The following is a 15,366-nucleotide window of genomic DNA, read 5'->3' on the forward strand; positions in this document are numbered from 1 at the left end:
ACTTACTCCACATGTGGGATCTGTCCTTAATGTGTTGTCCAATGTGAAGTAATGCTATAACTAGTCTGAAACAGTATTTTACACTTTGTATTTCTGTGTGGGAGCAAAATGTTGAAATCTTTACTTAATGTATGCTAAACTGATCTTCTGTATATAAAGATAATTGGAAATGAATCGATGTGAAAGGAATGGGAGAGGGAGCGGGATATGGGAGGGGTGCGAGTGGGAGGGAAATTATGGGGGGGAAAGCCATTGTAATCCATAAATTATACTTTGGAAACTTATATTTACTAAATAAAAGTTGCTGGTCCTTGACATATTTGTGAATTAAGCAGAGTTTGCATAAAAGACTCTGCCCATCCTCTTGAGGTCTACAGCCAAATTCCTACCAATGGGAACAACTTTATTTAGCGACTATTCAGTATACAGATTCTGCTTCATGCAGTGCATAGTGGGTAAGCAGAGCTGACATGTCCTATGGGATATATCATATGGTAGTAAAGAACTCTGGGGCAGGCAGTTGGAATAACAGTTATGTTGTTGCTTGGGAAACCCACAACCCATATCAGAGTGCTTGGTGCCAGCTCAGCTGCCAATCCAGCTTCCTGCTAATGTGCACTGTAGGAGGTAGTGGGATGGCTCAAGAACTGACGTCTCTGCTAGCCTCAAGGGGAGATCCAGATTGAATTCAGGCTCCTGGCTTTGGTTTGGCCTGACCCTGGCTGTTGTGGGCAGTTACAGGGTGACCCAACAGGTGCAAGATCTATCTCTCTCTCTGCCTTTCAAATAAAATGAAAATAAATACATTTACAGTAAAAACAAGAATTCTAGAGACCATGTATATGGGTTCAAATATCTAATTCATCTCTTGCCACCTCTGTGAGCTTAGCCAAGCTATTTGAATCTGCATGCCTCAGTTTCTTCACCTGTTAAGGGATGATGATAATAGCAGTTTCCACAATGGAGGAACTCTCTGAAGATTAAATCAACCGATTCATGTGCTTAGAGATGTACCTAGAATTGGGTAAGCTTCCAATAACAAATACTAATGTTTATGATACAGCATGGAGCATATGATTGGCAGTACAACATGCTGTCATAACAGGGAAGAAAGAGTATGTGTTTTCCAGAACATCAGTTGTCTTTTATCTGCAGGAATTTAAGAGAATACATGCATAGTTTTACTTCACCAGTGACAGGGGCTAAAAAATGTCAAGTACTTAGTGTTGAAATTGTGAAATAGTATTATTTATAGTAGTTATTACTTATCAGATTATCACTATATTAGTGCTGTTTTGAAACCTCTATTTTTTTACAAATATACCACCAAGTATGCATACTTATTGCAGCAAGAAAAGTGGAAAAAAATTATTCCATGCTACTAAAAAATAAAAAAAGAAAGAAAATGGAGTTAAAAAGTGAGTTTCTTTTGGAGCAAAACATTTTGAAACCCATTAAGTTCTTATAACACACAGTTTTCCATGAATATTTTGAAGACCCTTGAATGGATAGATTTCAATAGTTTTTTTGCACCAAAATAAACTTATCTTTTAATTCTGTTTCCATGAACTCTTGAACTACTCTTGTAGTTAATAAAATTGTTTTATATTATGGATTGTTATTAAATAGATTGTAACTGCTCTTGTCACAAAAAACAGGGGTGACAGATGTATTAATCTGCTTCATATAGTAACCATTGTGCTGCCTAAGAGGGTCCCATAGCATCCTGTTGTAAACTTCAAATATTCAAAGTAAATATTATTTTTAAAATAAAACCCACCCATAGGCAAAGTGCTAAAAGCAACATGGTAGTACCTGATTGTGTGGAGGCCTCTTCTGGCTGCCTTTCTTTAAAGAAACAGTGGCATAACCCACTGACTGACCTCTGGGTCCAGGCATGCTGCTCTTCTGTTATTGCTTACTAAGAATCCTAAGTAGTGACCCAGAGATGGCAAGGTTCCCCAACATGATGTGACTGCACACTTTGTCCTCCCCATCCTGGAATCCCTGGAACCCCACTTCTGTGAAATCTTCTGTGACTGCTGGCTTCCTCCCTATGCATTCCCTCTCTGTTAGTCTTATAGTGCACGTGCTGCTTACAAACACCTTCCCATTGCAGGGGAACTCAGGCAGGGTGCTGCCTGCAAGAACGCCCTGCCTCTTACCACAGATGGCAGCGTTGTGCCTACCGCCGTGTGCTTCTGTCAGTCCCTCCTGCTTAACTGGGACCATCAGCAGGGCAGGAATCACTGTAGGAGAGAGTGAGAGAAATGGATGCTCTCCAGGGTGCAACATGGCAGTGTGTATGAAGAGCCTTAAAATGGCACCAAAGCCTAGACACCAGAAAACCTACTTTCAGGAATTTATGGCTAAGAAACAATGAAGAACATGTACAAAAATGAAGTTTCAACAAGGACTGCTGTGTGCAAATGGTGTTGAAATGTAGGAATCAACCTAGATCTTCAACAACAGGGGGCTGGTTATGTGAGTTACGATCTGTTTATGGAAGGAAGACCATGCAAAAATTAAAAATAATGACAGAGGTGTGTGTCACAACACATGCAATGACAAAACTCACCAATATGACTTTTTCTTTCCTTAAGTAGAGAACTTTCACCTAAAGGTATCACGTGATGGCTTCTCTTGGGTGTGTCCAAGTGGTCAGTATTGGGAGCCACGGAGATTACTTTAACAGTAATCCTGTAAAGTAACCCAGTAAAGCACTGGGTTTTCCTGACTGTCAGTCTGAAAACCAAGTCAGTGCGTGACTTATGGACAGGTGCAAACAGCATGGATAAAAGCTGTAGAAATGGGTGAATCATGTCTGCGTATACAGAAGAGGGACTGTGTGAGATTTCATCATGCTTCTTAGAACACTGACCAATTCAAAACTATGAGTTGCTTATTTTCGGAATTTTCCATTTCATATTTGCTGTGGTTAGCTGTGGGTAACAAAGTGCAGAAAACAACTGTGGGTAGGAAGGACTGCTGTGCACGGAAAAGTTAGCAGCAACTCACTGTGGGATGTGAGATCTGGGGTAATTATTTCTTGTGTTTCTTTGTACTTTTGAGTATTTTTAAATTGGTGGGCTTCATTGTTATTTTAGGCTTAAAATCAATGTTGGATAAGTTGGTAATTGGCATTGTGCCAGGCCCCTGGGGCACAACACAGATACTTATGGCTGAGGTGGTTGTGGTTCTACACTGAGACAGATAACCGTGCACATGGCCAGCTCTGGGCCTCTTGGAGTGTATGACCCCTGCAGCTTCAGACTTGGTGCTGTGTCCTCAGAGCATCCTTTCCTGGATGCTGCAGGTCTACCGGAAGCAGTGCTTTTTGGACAAGACACTCTCCCTCACTCCCGCATATTCCCTCTGAGAGAACAATGTCCACGTGCACGCGGTCAAAAGAAATTTTATTTTTTTATTTTTGAAGATTTATTTATTTTTATTTGAAAGGCAGAGTTACAGAGAGGCTGAGGCAGAGAGAGAGGGAAAGAGAGAGAGAGAGGTCTTCCATCCTCTGGTTCACTCCCCAGATGGCCACAGTGGCTAGAGCTGCACCGATCCAAAGCCAGGAGCCAGGAGCGTCTTCTGGGTCTCGCATGTGGGTGCAGGGGCCCAAGGACCTGGGCCATCTTCTACTGCTTTCCCAGGCCATAGCAGACAGCTGGATCAGAAGTGGAGCAGCCGGGACTCGAACCAGCACCCATAGGGATGCTGGCTCTGCAGGCGGCGGCTTTACCTGCTAGACCACAGCGCCAGCCCCCAGAAGAAATTTTAATTTACCCAGCAATGATTTCCTTTCTTCCTACTCTTCCTTTCCTCCTTTTATTTATTTATTTGTAACATAGATGTTTTTATGTCTTAGGGAATCTTGCGGAGAGGGCACCGTGAAAATCCTGGAAGAGAGACTGGAGGCCATGGGGTTCCAGTACAGCTGTGTCAATGATTACCTGTAGGTGGTATTTGTAATCAGTGTGCATGATCAAAGGAGTAGTATTGATTTGGAAGGCAGGGGGGTGGTGGTGGTCTTGTTTCTCAAAGATTTATTTATTTATTATTTATTTGAGAAGCTAGAGAGTTGTCATTTGCTGATTCCCTCTACAAATGCCTGCAATAGCCTCTTTACCCACTATGCCACAGCACCAGCCCCATTTTTTTTTTTTTAATAAAAGCAATTCTTACTCTACAGCCTCTCAACAATGGAGAAAACTCTGACTAAATTTCCACATTTGTGACCACTATGTTCTTGTCCTGGAACTCCCCCAGAAGAGGCTCTTTCTCTACCAGAGCAGGTTTTAAATCATCAGGCCACACTGTGGTGGTTAGGCTGGGCCCAAGATCTCCACCCCGCGCAGCTGTCCTGAGTCTTAGTCTGCATTCCCTCCTCTCTGGGCTTGTCCATCGTCCCTGCCCCTTCCTCCAGGCTGGCCACAGGACTCTTTCCAAGCCTGTCTCAGCTTCTCCTAACTCCGATTTCCTTACTCTGCCTAGGTCCTTTCTCTCCTAAGGAAGGGTTGTTTGGTATTGTTCTCCTGGGGATCACAGACTATACAGTAAAAGATATAACGTAGCAAAATTATGAAAGTTAGCAAATCAAACTCCGATCTACATGTGAGGACCTCCTGCCTGTCACAGTTCAGGCAGCATTTCCTTCTGTTCCATGCTTTCCCCAAGACTCCCTAATTTGTGTGGGGCTGGATTGTTTCATTGTCTATCCGCCCTCCTCATTGGTTTCTGCGTGTACTTTATTGAGCCACACTGAGTGAAATGATGCTTTTTTGGGGGGTGGGACATAAAACAGCAAATCACTCTCACAAAGAAAACACCTGTAAATGTATAGACTATATCTACCAAGCAGTAGGCAAGACCAGGGAAGGAGCACAGAGCAAGCCATGGAGTAGACAATGTGACTTTCCTGTTCATGTAGAGTCCCCCGTGGCCACCCTGCCACAGAGGTCCTGTCCTGGCTGGACGTCCGCTACCTGAGGCTCGGGCTTCCACTGCCAGCTGGCTCTCCTCTCCATCACTGCTTTCCCTTCCCTCCTGGCTGCCCCAGAGTCTCACATCAGTTGAGCTTGCTCCACTGAAGCCTAATCACCGTCCTCACGCACATGTCTCAGGTTCAACCTTTGGCCCAGAGTATTTATCAAAGATTTAAAAAAAAAAATGTTGTTTGTATATACAGAAGTGGTTACAAGCTCAGGCTCCATCAGCCTGCAAAGTTCCAGTTCAGCTCCATAACTCACTGCTTTGAGAACCAGGGAAAATTACTATGATCAGCTTTCCCAGCTGCAAATTGGAGACGAAAGTAGTATCCTTCCATTTGGTTTTTGTGTTAAGTAACATGATATGTGTAAAATGTATCATCACGTTTCTTGGTTTATAGTAAGTCTCAACAAATGCTGGCTAAGATTTTAAAAATAAAATTTGTGTAATTTTTTGAGAGCAGAGACTTTGTATCTCTAAGACTGCCACACATTATACATGTTTGATAGTGAACATTCTTTAAATAATTCCTTCGCTACTTTCTTTCTATAGGCCAGTGAAGCTCTTAATGTGCGTGGACCACAGCACTCATCCTGACTGTGCCTTAAATTCGTAAGTAAACGCCTCAACCCACATTTCCTTTCTTTCCCAAGATAACCAGTCCTTCGTATTACAGAACAGCAGTGACTTGCAGTATGATTTTACACCCACCCCCTAAAACACCAGCTTCAGAATAATGTTTGTTGTTTCGCACTGTACCTCTCTCATTCTCTTGAGCCGCCAGGTGGGTGCAGGTTGAGCAGACATCTGCTGAGCTGAGCCAGACTCACTGGATACTGCAGGGGAGGCACAAGGGACCCTCTGTTCCGCAGCACTTGTTTGGGCAGAAATTCCAGGAGTCGGGCAGCATCAGCACCTCTTAACATTTGCTTATTTTTTCTTCTTTTATGTCTGTTCATATCCTTTGTCCTTTCCTTTCTTCCTCCCTCCTTCCCTCCCTTCCTTCCTTCCTCCTCGCCCCCTCCTTTCTTTTTTTCTTGTTTATTTATTTGAAAGAGTTATACATATAGAGGGAAAGACAGTGGGAGAGAGATCTTCTGTCTGCTGTTTTATTCCCCAGATGACTGCAATGGCCAGGGCTGAACCAAGCAGAGGCCAGGAGCCAGGAGCTTCATCTGGGTCTTCTATGTGGGTTTAAGGGGCCCAAACACTTGGGCCATCTTCTGCTTTTCTCAGACCATTAGCAAGGAGCTGGATTGGAAGTGGAGCAGCCTGGACTCAAACCATCACCCATATGGAATGCCAGCATTGCAGGCGGTGGCTTTACCTGTTATGTTGCAACACTGGCCAATATTTGCTTCTTAGTCCTAATTAAAATTTCTAGTTAATTTATTGAAAAGATAACATAGGATGAAGTTCAGAATTATAAAATGGAAGAGTAAGTGAGTGACTTCCCATTCTCCATGTCTGAGTAACTCAGTTCCCCTATCCAGAGGCAAAAGCTGTTTTCTGGTTTCCTGCAGGGTATTGTGTGCCTGTAGCCACACACAGACAGATGCACACACACACACACACACACGTTTCCCTTACACTGTCCATATAAATGATGGATGTGCGTAGGATGCTAGAACTTACTTTTTTCACTTAACAGCATGTTGCCATGTATTTTATAAAATAAATTCATTGTGTATGTTCGAGATGTACCTGATGCTATTGGGTACCCAGAGATAGTAAGATGGTAACTGTCGCTCCCCCTCTTCGTGGAGGAACGACACAGGACCCTGCGCTGTTCTTTCGTCTGCTTGGCCCTCCCTGGGTTTGCTGCTGGTTCTTCCCGGGTTGGCTACTATCCCTTCCACCTCCGTGGAAGGGCAGTTCCCCCTGGCCGCATTCCCCACTTCCGCAGGGGAGCGGCACACCGCCGGCCGGCTTTCTCGGGGGCTGCACGGGTTCCCTTAGATGTTCCCCATAGATGTTCCCGGTGCATGCCGTCTCTCTCCTCCTTTATAGTCCTCCTCCGCCAATCCTAACTCGGCTGCCCACATGCCGAGTACGCTGCTCTCCAATCAGGAGCAAGTCCTACAGTTTATTAGCTGAACTGGAGGCAGCTGTGCGGAAGCTGTTTACTTCTCTCCCAGCGCCATATTGTGGGAGAGCAGATGCATAGAATAAGTCTTAATTCCAGTAACTCAGTCTAGTCCGGCTTGCTCCCCACAGTAACTATAATGAAGCAGGTTATCATCTCAATTCTTTGCAACATGAGCAGTTAAAATCTACTTATTTAACAATAAATCTGCATACAATAAAATCTTAACTTTAATCCTCATGTTGCACATTCCATCTGTACACTTGATTGTCCTGTCTGCCTAGCCCTCCCATAGCCTCTTCCCTGCCCCCATCCTCGTAGCCACTTTTCTATTCTCTGTGTCTGTGTATTTTTCATTGCAGCCTTATTCACAATAGTGAAGATACGGAAACAACCTCAATGTCCACTGATGGAGGAATGGATAAAGAAAACATGGACTATTATTTGGCATTTAAAAAGGAGATCCTTCCATTTGCCTCAGTGTGGAGGAAAAGGAGAGGCAGAGAGAGAAAGAGAGAGAGAGAGGTCTTCCATCCACTGGTTCACTCCCCAATTGGCCACAAAGGCCGGAGCTGAGCTAATCCAAAGCCAGGATCTTCTTTTGGGTCTCCCATTCAGGTGCAGGGGTCCAAGCACTTGGGCCATCTTCTACTGGTTTCCCAGGCCATAGCAGAGAGCTGGATCGAATGTGGAGCAGCCGGGACTTGAAGCGGCACCCTTATGGGATACCGGCACTGCAAGGTTTTACCTGCTACACCACAGTGCTGGCCCCTGGAGGGCTCTTTGCGCTTCCTGCGACATTGGGTTATATCTGTATCCATATCTGTTTCTGTATCTGTACCTATAACGATGCGTAAATTTAGCCAGTTTTAGGAGTTAAAGCATGATGCTTTATTGTTTTAATTTGTGTTGGCAGGAAGACTTCTGATCCTACCACCTACAATCTCTTTCCCTCCTTTCCTATCTGCTAAAATCATCCTTATCCTTGAGAGCCAGCTCCAAATGTCCAGTCCTCTGTAAGGCTTTCCTGATTCTCTGGGTGGATTAAGGAAACTCCCTTGTCTTTACTTCCAAGAACTTTGTACACCATTTGAGTAGAGCGTCTTGCTCTTCCTAGTATGTTACGGTTCATCCCGTGCCATCTGTCTGCCTTACTTGATTTGGAGACTGCATTCCTGTTAGTGTTTTCTCATACCAATTGAACATAGTAGGCCCTCCATAAACACCTGTGGGATCCATTCTTCCACCCACAGGGGGAGAGAATGAGTCAGGGATGGGCATCCACTGTACACCAGGTATTTACCGTGTGCGCTACATAAAATATTTTGTTCATCATTATAATTAGTCCATTAGATAAACCGAAAGAAAAAGGAAGAGAGAGAGCAAGTGAGTTATAGAGAGCTTGTTATTCTCATATAGATCTTCCTTTTTTCATTTAGTAGTAGAACCCTTGAATTTTAGTTATATCCATGGCTGCTGAGAGCATTGTGTTACAGCCTCCCCTCCCCTCCCACCATGGCTGATTGATGTGTGCAACTTCTGGGTTAAGCACTCAGAAGGAAGGGGTGTGCATTCCTTTCCCCCTTTCCTACTCACTGGTAGATGGACCGAGAGCATAGAGTGGTGCTTTGTCTTCGACTGGGCAAGGCAGGGTTCATATAACAGAAAACAGCTAGGGAACCCCATACCATGAAGTCGCTTTGTCAGCCCCGACAGTCTCTATCCAGACATGACCATCCGTCCTCTCTAAGGCATGGTCACTTAGGGTCATTTTGATGGAAGCAAAACTGTATCTGAACCAGTGCAGGCAGATTCTACTATCTTCCTTCAGAGGTGGAGGAACCCTGGCTTGGAGAAGTTAATAAAGGACTTTCCTAAGGCCACCCAGCTGGGGAGGGCAGAGCCAGGATCGGAAGGACCTCCTCAGCTTAACAGAATTCACTTTACCAGACGTTGTGCTGTTTGAACTGGAAATTGAGCTGGCAGGTCCCCCATCTCCAGCGTGTACTTTAGGAGTTCACAGTCCATGGTCTAAGTCCCCTCCCTGCACTCTGCTCTTCAGGCCCTGTGAATTTGGCATGCATTTTTGAGTCTTCTGTTAGAACATGAAGAATAGTTTATGGACCTGGTCCTCTGTTCCCTGTTCCTCTCCTAAAGGCAGTCCACCCTCACGTCCCTGATGCTCAAAACCCAGCCTGGCCTTCCCGGCTCTTCATCCTCTTCCCAAACACGTCACCCACGGGAAATGTGATCTGGGGCTGGTTTCGTCCATACACATCAAATGTCGTGTGCCTTCCTGCCTGGAATCCTGGGGCCCCCATTCTTTTGGCAGGGATGAGAGCCCTGCAGTTGAACTCTGGTTGCCTGAAACAGGCAGCTTTCTTAGCTGCAAAGCCTCAGGAGGCACCATGACTCAGTCTTTAAAATTGCAGCCTCCACCCCACAGCTCCAGCTTTTAAATTATTTCCTCTTGCTGCTCAGGTTTTCTTTGTTGCAATGCTTGTCTTCTTCTCGCTGTTGACTGACATGAAGTTTGCCTTTTATTGCCCAAGTGTGACCTGTTAAAACATCCACTTTGAGGACTGGCACTGTGGCGTAATGGGTGAAGCCACCACCCGTGGCGCCAGCATCTCATGTGGACACCTGTTCAAGTACCAGCTGTGCCACTTCCAATCCAGCTCCCTGCTAATGTGCCTGGGAAGCAGCAGAAGATGGCCCACGTGCTTGGCCCTCTGCCACCTGTGTAGGAGACCTGGAGGAATCTCCTGGTTCCTGGCTTCAGACCGGCCCAGCTCCAGCTGTTGTAGCCATTTGGGGAGTGGACCGGCAGAGGCAGTATCTCTCCCTCTCTGTCTCTCCTTCTCTCTCTCTCTCTCTCTCTAACTCTTTCAAATAAATAAATCTTAAAAAAAAAAATCAGCTCTGGGACGTCAAAGACTTGGGCCTGTTCTGCTCACTTGTGGATGTATCCTCAGACTCTAGAACAAAGCTTGCAATGAATGAATGAATGAATGAATGAACAAGTGATTGCCTTCTGCCCTGAGGAGGCATATGTTTTGCCTGGTCCAGGCCAAACCCAAGCTGGGAACTCAACCTGGGTCTCCCACAGGAGTGCTGGAATCATCAGCTGCTGCCTTCCAGGGGACACATGGCAGAAAGTATTTTTTATAATTTATTTGAAAATCATAATTAGAGAGAGAGCGAGAGTGAGAGAGAGAGAGAGAGAGAGAGAGAGAGATCTTCCATCTACTGGTTTACTAGGGCACAATGGCCAGGACCAGACCAAAGCCAACAGCAAGGAGCTTCTTATTTGCAACATATTAGGGAACTTGGGGTACAGGAATAGCTGCTGGATTAGTCCTGTTATCTCAATATATAGTGTAACTTTAAAAAAAAATATTGATTTATTTGAAAGGCAGAGTTAGAAGGAGAGAAAGAGATATGTCTTCCATTTGCTGGTTTTCTCCCCAAATGACTGCAATGGCTAGGGCTGGGCCAGGCCAAAGCCAGGAGTCAGGCATTCCCCAAATGGCCACAACAGCCAGGGCTCAGTCAGCCCAAAGCCAGGAGTCAAGTACTTAATCCAGATCTCCCATGTGGGTGCAGAGGTCCAAGCACTTGGGCCATCTTCCGCTGCTTTCCCAAGCTCATTAGCGGGGAATCGGATTGGAAGTGCAGCAGCAGGGGTGTGCACTGGCTCCCATATGGAATGCTGGCATTGCAGGTGAGTGGCTCAATCTGCTGCACCACAATGCTGTCAAAATACCTTTATGACTATTAAGTAACTGATTATAGACTTGAGATTTTTAGTTTAAAGTAATAGGAGAATTTTGCTAAGTTTTTAATCAGTACTGGAAATTCTTAAAATAATCAAGATTAAATGTTATGCCTTCATTAGATTTTTAAGATCAAGTACAGATGGTTTTGCTTAATGTCATTTAAAAATATTTTAAATGTAATATTTTAAATATAAAAGAATGACTTTGAAACATTCGAAAGAATTCAGTAAATATAGAGCACTCCTAAAGCTCACTATCAGGCAGGCATTTGACCTAATGGTTAGGGTATCCATGATCCATTTTGGAGTGCCTGGGTTTGTTTCCTAGCTCTTGCACCTGACTCCAGCTTCCTGCTAATGCAGGTGATAGTTCAAGTAGTTGGATTCTTGCCAGCCAAATGGAAGCCGTAGACTGAACTCCTTCCCTCTCCTCCTGTTTCTTTCCCTCCTCACAACCCCCCTTCCCCACACACAGCTGTTGAAAGCATTTGGGGAGTGAATCAACAGATGGGAGCTCTGTGTATGTGTGTGTGGGTGGGTGAGTGTGGGTGTGTTTCTCTCTCTCTCTCTCTCTGCCTCAAAATTTTAAAAATGTTTTTAAAATTAAACACTTGGAGCTGGCACTGTAGCATAGTGGGTAAAGCCACTGCCTGTGGGACTGGCATCCCATATGGACACCAATTTGAGTCCTGGCTGCTCCACTTCTGATCCAGTTCCTTGTTAATGTGCCTGGGAAAGCAGCAGAGGATGGTCCAGGTGCTTGGGCCCTGCTCCCACGTGGATACCCAGAAAAAGCCCCTGGCTCCTGGTTTCAGATCATTCCAGCTCCTGCTGTTGTGGCCATTTAGGAAGTGAACTAGGAGATGGGAGATCTTTCTCTCTGCCTTTCTCTCTCTCTCTCTCTCTCTCTCTCTCTCTCTGTAAGTCTTTCTTTCAAATAAATGAATAAATCTTTAGAAAAGTACAAAAATTTACAGAGAGAGGTAGAGACAGAGAGAGAGGTCTTCCATCCACTGGTTCACTCCCCAGATGGTTGCAACAGCCGGAGCTGCACTGATCCGAAGCCAGGAGCCAGGAGCCAGGAGCCAGGAGCCAGGAGCCAGGAGCCAGGAGCTTCTTCTGGGTCTCCTATGTGGGTGCAGGGGCCCAAGGACTTCTTCTACTGCTATCCCAGGCTACAGCAGAGAGCTGGATCGGAAGTGGAGCAGCCGGGACTAGAACCGGTGCCCATATGGGATGCCGGCACTTCAGGCCAGGGCTTTAACCCGCTGTGCCACAGCACCGGCCCCTAAAAGTATTAATTCTTAAAACCGAAGTAACTGCAAATAGTGCATAAAAGGTACCCTCAAAGACAGCCTCTCATGAACAAGAAAAACTTTTTAAGTTAAAACTGACAATGCGTAGATATGAACGCTGGCAGGTGTAGCATGATGACGGACACAAATGATGGCACCTGGTCTGGGAAGGTGCTCTCCAGGCCACTGACTGTGGTGACCTCCTGGGAAGAGAGTGGAGACTAGAAAAGAATGAAGCAGACTCTCATTACCGCTGTCCTTAGTTCTTTGTGTTGTTTTCTCTTCTTCTTAATTGCATATTTCAAAATTGTCATTAGGGAGGATTTTAAACATTCCCAGCACAAAGGAACAATAAATACTTGAGGTGCTGGATGTGCCAATTACCCTTATCTGATCATACATGTTGTATCCAGGTATTGAAATGTCACACTGCCCCCCCACGAACACATAAAGTCACCATGTGTCAATTAAAATAAAAATAAATGTATTTTATATAAGTTAATTATATAAAAGCAAAGGTAATTATCAATTTTGAGTCAAGTTGGAAAATTAACTAAAGTGCAGTTGTGAAAAATGTCCAGCAGGAGGAGCCATAATACAAATTTGTGGGTGAAATTCTGCATTCAAGTGGAGTCTGGAACTTTTAAGAACTGGTTATCTTCTTAGAATTGTATCTATGAAGTACATGAAATCTATTCTCTTTGTATTAATGAAAATTACTTTAAAAAGAACTGTCCACTATGTTCAGAGCCATAGGTGTATTTACAAACCAACATTAGATGGCTTCATAGTTTATTATTTTTTTTTATTTGAAGGAGTTACACAGAGAGAGGAGAGGCAGAGAGAGAGAGAGAGAGAGAAAGAGAGAGAGAGATCTTCCATCCAATGGTTCACTCCCCAGTTGGCTGCAGCGGCTGGAGCTGTGCAGATCTGACGCCAGGAGCTTCTTTCCAGGTCTCCCATGTGGGTGGAGGGGCCCAAGGATGTGAGCCATCTTCTACTGCTTTCCCAGGCCACAGCAGAGAGCTGGATCAGAAGTGGAGCAGCCGGGTCTTGAACCAGTGCCCATATGGGATGCTGGCGCTTCAGGCCAGTGCGTTGACCCGCTGTGCCACAGTGCTGGCCCCAGCTTCATAGTTTAAAATTTTTATCTTTGAATTGGTTTTTAAAAATTCAGTAATCTGTTTCAAAACGTGCAGCAGTCAGACACTACTTCCTGTGAACAGCGGTCGTGTTTGGCCAGGCCTGCTCGGTGTCTTACATCAGGACAGGCTTTCCTCACCAGCTAAGCTCTGCCGATGTGATGTCCAGCATCGGGCACTTGGCTAACACGATGGTGTATCTGTTAATGCGGATTCACCTACAAGGAAGAAGGAATTCATTCCATGTGTACCAACGTGCAAGTGTGTCCAGCACCATGTAAGGTGAAGAAAACAAGTTACAGATTCCATTTGTGATTAGACAAAAAACAAAAGCAAAACCTCAGGAAAACAAAAACAAAAAAACACCTGCATGTGTGCAGGACTTTCCTGGAAGGACAACTTCAGTTATCGACAGTGATTCTCTGTGGAAAGTGGGAATAGGGAGACCAGGAGAACTTCACTTTCACTTGATAGCTTTCTGTGCTATTTAAAATTGTCTACCTGTGCATTGTGTTTTAAAATAGGGACCATACACCAATACTGACATTCGCTTCTGCATCATTTTTTTAAACTTGCAGGGCAGCAGCATCTACTCAGAGAGATGGCTCATCACTTTATACAGACCGAGGGGCCACCCTGACCATGGCTCTCTTAATGGCCTTGGCTTCAGGTGCTCAAATGCAGCTGGAACCTCCGCTCTCCTAACTGGCCTTCAGCCTGACGCCTACCCCTGCACGGTCATCACTCCTGTGTATTCCAAGTGACCCTATGGTCTAAAGAAGCCACTTTGTGAAAACAGTGTCCCGTAATGGTATTTCAATAACTCATGTGCTCACGATTTCAGAAAAAAAATTAAACTAGTTCTATTTAGCATATTATTTTCATAACGCTACAGAACATTGAGCTCAAGATTGTAGTGTAATTTTATGTAATCAAATATTTTTAGAATTTCTAATAGAACTATATTTAACCTTTTCTACATTTTTCTATATACCCGGCATCGCATGCTACATGCTTTTGATAACTTGGGATTTGTGCACACTATGTAAATGTATAGGTATCTGGTATGCCAAAATTTATATGTGATATGCATTTCATGGTTATTTATAATGAGGGAAAGATCCAAAATGCCCAATAATATTTACATCTTTACAGAAACTGTTTGGAACCGTTCACATAGGAAAATGCTAATGCTAAGTGTGAGAGACAGGATATAAAACTGTCCATATAATCAAGTTGTCTAAAATATAGTACAAGTTCATTAATTCTCTTATGAGTGTGTATATGTATTGTAAATGAATGAAAGGAAAGATAATAAACAATCATCTCTGGATAATGGTGTTGTCACTGATTTGATTTTCAACTTTTCTAATCAGCAGAAGAAACTCACACACACACACACACACACGATGTGTGTGGAAATTAGACCCAACACAGGACAGCCACAACAGAGAAAAGCAAAACCAAAAGCCTGCCTCAGACACTTCTCTGCTCCATCCCTGTCTGGCCTGGAGCAGGCGTGTGTGGTTAAGCAGCCGGGTGCGCTGGCTCTGATGCCCAGGGGCCAGCAAGAGGCTGCTCTTCCACAGCCTGTGCCGTCCTGTGGGCCCTGCAAATCCCTGCTGGGAAGGGGAGAATGGCCCGGATGGCCCCAGGCGGGGCTGCTCTCTGCGCGGCGTCCCTGGTGTCTGGGAGCTGCCTTCCTGAGTGCACTTCTCTCCATTCCTGCGGGCAGCCTGAACTGGGAAGCTGCAGCGTTTGGTGATTGCTGTGTAGGACACACTCTCGACGCGGCCCCGAGCACGCCTCAGCCTTCTCACTGAAAGGATCCAACACCTCCTTAACCAGTCTGCTCTGCCTGCTGCCTCTTCTCTGTTCCCCCTCATCGCCCACCGTGACCCTTTCCTTGTGGGGTCTACACACGGGCCTGCTCAGTGCTGGGATTGGCTCGGCTCTGGCAGAAGGGGCCAGGCTATGGGACCATTGCTGTCAGTGCATCCTCACCATAGCCAGCACACACCAGGCACCAGGGGAACAGTGGCTTCCCCTCACTCCACCAGGACACTCACACGC

General features: G+C 45.1%; 1 protein-coding gene across 1 annotated transcript in view; it reads left to right on the forward strand.

The window, feature by feature from the left end:
• The window catches only part of BST1 (bone marrow stromal cell antigen 1), a 29,380-nt gene extending 14,751 nt beyond the window's left edge, over window positions 1-14,629 (forward strand). The window contains exons 7-9 of the mRNA XM_002709522.5: window positions 3,872-3,958; window positions 5,545-5,604; window positions 13,872-14,629. Of these exons, the coding sequence (XP_002709568.3) occupies window positions 3,872-3,958; window positions 5,545-5,604; window positions 13,872-13,998 (274 nt within the window). The 3' untranslated portion in view covers window positions 13,999-14,629. The remainder of the gene's footprint in view (window positions 1-3,871; window positions 3,959-5,544; window positions 5,605-13,871) is intronic.
• Window positions 14,630-15,366: the final 737 nt, after the last annotated feature.

This window comes from Oryctolagus cuniculus, chromosome 2 (genome assembly GCF_964237555.1).
Source record: "Oryctolagus cuniculus chromosome 2, mOryCun1.1, whole genome shotgun sequence".
Classification (NCBI taxonomy): domain Eukaryota; kingdom Metazoa; phylum Chordata; class Mammalia; order Lagomorpha; family Leporidae; genus Oryctolagus; species Oryctolagus cuniculus.